This window comes from Raphanus sativus, chromosome 4 (assembly GCF_000801105.2).
Source record: "Raphanus sativus cultivar WK10039 chromosome 4, ASM80110v3, whole genome shotgun sequence".
Classification (NCBI taxonomy): domain Eukaryota; kingdom Viridiplantae; phylum Streptophyta; class Magnoliopsida; order Brassicales; family Brassicaceae; genus Raphanus; species Raphanus sativus.
In genome coordinates, this window is record NC_079514.1 from 50,175,697 (window position 1) to 50,179,595 (window position 3,899).

Below are 3,899 nucleotides of genomic sequence, written 5' to 3' on the forward strand. Positions count from 1 at the left end.
CGGAGTCGGTGAATCGGAGTAAGAGGAGACGGAGTGAAAGGTTCACGCGGAGAGATGTTGAAGAAGAAGGAGATAGCTCGGATGATGAGAGTATGGGAGAGGAGGAGGAGGAGGACGTAAAGCATAGTAATGAAAGGAAGAGGTTGCCGTCGTCAAGTCGTATCGCCGATGGAATGATCGGCGTACCTGTCCCGAGAAAGGCTCGTTCAGGTTTTTTTTTTATTTTTTATTTATTTATCTTTTTTTGTCTCTCTGATTTTTTTTTCAAAATCCTTTCCTATTTAATTAATTAATTAATTAATTGTCTGTGGCGGTTGCAGCATGTATAAAGAGGTCGCACGACTGCTGTACATCGTCGGGAAGCGGTGGTGGTGGTGGTGGTGGAGGATTCGGAGAAGAGCGCCGAGGATCTCCGGGCTTCGAAGTTGCCTCACCGGATCCTTCAACTGTTTCCGTCAAGCAGAAGAAGAAGAATGTAAACGGAACCAAATCTGGGATACCGAAGCCACCGAAATCCTCCGGTGCGATGGAGATGGAGGACGACTTGGAGTTTGAAATTGCTGAGGTTCTATCCGGACTCAAGCAACAACTTCCTCACCGCTCAAAGATACTAGACGATTTGGAGAATCCCCTTAGATCATCGGAGGAGGTTAAAGGTATATGTTCACTCCTTTATTTTTTTGTTCTCATCCAATCTCAGACGCAAAATATATTCATCGCTGCTTGATTTTGCAGGTGCTGATGATTCTTCCCAAGGTTGTAATGCGGGGAGTATCGAAGCTGAGCACTCAGCCAACATTGATAAGTCCACTAACGGAACGTCGTCTCCAGTCCCCGTTATTCACAAGGAGAAACAAGTAAGGCAAGAAACACCCAGCGTATTGGATGGCGAACAGAGCCAAGATTCTGACGCGTCAAAAGGGTAACAATTAGATTGATTACTCAATATCCCATCTTTCCTATCCATGTTCTGAAATGTAATTTGACTTGCAGGGTATTGGAGGGTCCACAACTGGAAAACTGTAGAGATGAGAGTAATTGTGCTAGTAAGCTCCAGATTGATCTCATGGTGAGATTTCTTTATTCCTTTACGATTTTGGCTTCCCAGATTCTCAATGTCCTAAACATCACTTTTCTGTCAATAGGTTCCTCCAACAACAGTTGCTTCCTCACCAGAAAGACTTTCTCTTCTTCCGTTGGCCTCTCATTCTATTGCTTCTAAAGATTATCCCAAGGCTAGTGTATATTTACTAAGGTTGTGCTTTAGCATGTCCCCACTCTGTGCTTTCTAACATTTTTGTTTCTCTTTTTTTCCAGATGCAACAAGATAGTTCTGTAAAGAACAAAGAGAAGATTGTTGTCGAGAAACGTGAATGCTTGAATCTTGATCTAGAGAGACTGAGCCAAGAGACCACTGGCAGAGACTCTAGCCTTAGATTACATAATGTCGGTTGGACCCAACCTCAGCAGTCTAAATTAGGTAATCAGCCTTGAATATGGTTATTCACAATGCAAGTTTTGGCTTCTTAAGTTGATGTTTTTCTCTAGGATACACAGATTTACCTTTTCTAACCAATGTTTTATCTCAATTTCAGTTCAGCAGAGCTCAGTCTTACCTTTGACTGTAGCTGTAGGAGGCTTGCCTAGTGGCCTTCCTCATCAGGGGTGAGTTCCGAATGCCCTCATATGTCTTACGTTGTCTTTGTGCTATAGCCTTGTGGTCAGGCTCTGATTTCTTTTCAAAAAAACATTGGCAGATATATACCACTGATGCAGAAGGGTAAACCTGTGGATGGTGAATCTTATACATGTGTGCAGGTATATGCTGTTGTACTTAAATTTGCTCTTCATATAGATACTGCTCATTGTTTCTAATACTGGTTTGGACCATGATTTCTTAACAAATGCAGGGTGTTTCATTTTCTGCTTTTCAGCCTAGGCCTAAAAGGTGCGCCACACATTTTTTTATTGCCCGGAACATTCAGCTACATCAGCACTTTGTCAAATCAAACCATCTTCCTCAGCCAAACAAAGATTCTGTATATCTAAAAGGTGGTGACTTGAGGCTAACCGCTGGAAACCCATCCTTGGTAGGAAGCCCTCCTATTCTCAGTTTAAACTCACAGGAGGCACAAGATAGATTCGTGGTTAAAGCCTCTGAAAGTGGTCATTTTGCTTCAACCAGACAGAAAAAAACTCAACTACCCTCTGCATCTAGTAGTATAGTGGTATGTCTTTCCCTGGCTTTTTTTTTCAATCTTGTCACCAATTTGTGTTTTTACCCATTGCGTTTTAGTTAAAACTGCTAAAGTGCTATCTAGTTCTCCTGAATAAAATCATTTTTCTCCTTTAACGCAGCCTGCTCAAGCTTTCATCTTCCCAACAAACCACCATCTGCAACCGATCATTTTACCTTCGAAGTCATCTCGTCCAACAAATAATAATCCAAGTGTGGCTGTTGGTACAGCTTCTGTTAATTTTAACCATCCAAGTTCATCAGCCTGCGAAGCTTCTTCCCCATACTGTACAGTTCTTCCAAACAATGCATATTCCTTTCAACTGTCTTCAACCATCAGAGGTGGGACTCCAAGCCAAGCGTTGCCTTGCTTCAATGGGTCCTTTTATTCGCCGCAGATGTTCCAACCTTCCCAGCTTCTGCAGAATCAGACTCAAGGCCAGAGAGAGACAAAGGCAGCAAGCTGCTCCTCGTCATCCCATAGGAAACTGCAACCGCAAGTTAGTGTGAATAGCGTTTCAAGCCAAGCCAATGTTCAGAAACACCGTCAACAGTCTGAGTCCAAGTCTGCTGCTGGAGATAACTCAGATTCAAGGGGTAGCCACACTCATAAAGGAGGGCCATATGGCCAGATCATGACTGCTCCTATGCAGCCACAAAACTTTTCCATGTCATTTGCCTCTTTCGCGGGTGGTTCTGCCCCTGCAAATCTGAATTTCTCTACCAATGGCTACCAGTACGTATCTGCAGCTCCCTTTGCTCACCAGAAAAACCTTCAGGCAAGTGACTCAAAGACGCGAGGTCGAAGCTGTTCAAGTCATGCCGAGGACCCGAAAAAGACTCTTACCGAGAGGACTCCAGCTATGAATGGACAGACGCTGGTTTTTGACAATCCATCGAGAACCCTCAACTTTGTTTCTGGTACTTGGCCTCCTCCTGCAGCAACAACGATGAGTGGAGATCCTTCAGTGTTTACCCATCATCTTACGCAGAGGCAGCAGCAATCTGGTCGGAGTAAAATGATGACTCAATCTCAGGCTCACTCAGTTACCAACACTTCATCCCAGCGGAAAAATCCTGTAGCCTCATCTCTCACGTCGTGCAATTCCTTAAACCTCAAGCAGTTCAAGTCTCAGCAGCAGATAAGAACACACGGACAGACTCAGATTTCTTTTGAAGCACCATCGAAGTCGCAACAGGGAAGATCTGGTGGTGGTGGCTCTTTCTCTGCAGTCACAGGGTCTGCTCCACATGAAAAATCAGGAAACCCTAAGGTCAACAACAGCAAAGCCTTGCCGTTATCACCTGTTCTTTCTTCAGCTGCACACGCACAGGACCAGGCAGAGAATCCAGCTTCTGGATCGACGCAAAAAAATTCTCCAGTTTGTGGGAGGAACGTGCCACCGATCATAACTTCTTGCCCTGGTCACCTTTCCGAGCTAAAGTACTAGTTTCATCGAAGCTGGACGTATGAAGTGGCCATTTTTGCAGTGTCTAGCTTCTGAATTAAGCTAATGGTAGGTGTTTGTTCGCAATATTATAATTATTGAATAATAATTGGAATTATTAAAGCTTAACTTTAAATTTATAAACAAAAATTTCATATTTATTTTTTAAAAGAGCAGTGAGATTTAAGATAATTCAACAATATAAATTTACGTCA

General features: G+C 43.3%; 1 protein-coding gene across 3 annotated transcripts in view; it reads left to right on the forward strand.

Moving 5' to 3' along the window:
• LOC108830536 (protein TIME FOR COFFEE) overlaps nucleotides 1–3,899 on the forward strand; it is a 4,369-nt gene extending 470 nt beyond the window's left edge. The window contains exons 3-12 of one of the 3 annotated variants that reach the window (XM_057009395.1): nucleotides 1–210; nucleotides 321–656; nucleotides 736–922; nucleotides 994–1,069; nucleotides 1,146–1,235; nucleotides 1,318–1,480; nucleotides 1,596–1,665; nucleotides 1,758–1,818; nucleotides 1,911–2,228; nucleotides 2,359–3,899. In XM_057009395.1, coding sequence (XP_056865375.1) covers nucleotides 1–210; nucleotides 321–656; nucleotides 736–922; nucleotides 994–1,069; nucleotides 1,146–1,235; nucleotides 1,318–1,480; nucleotides 1,596–1,665; nucleotides 1,758–1,818; nucleotides 1,911–2,228; nucleotides 2,359–3,687 — 2,840 coding nt within the window. In that variant the 3' untranslated portion in view covers nucleotides 3,688–3,899. Of the gene's footprint in view, nucleotides 211–320; nucleotides 657–735; nucleotides 923–989; nucleotides 1,070–1,145; nucleotides 1,236–1,317; nucleotides 1,481–1,595; nucleotides 1,666–1,757; nucleotides 1,819–1,910; nucleotides 2,229–2,358 lie in introns of all 3 variants that reach the window. The other 2 variants (XM_057009394.1, XM_057009396.1) reach the window with 2 other exon arrangements.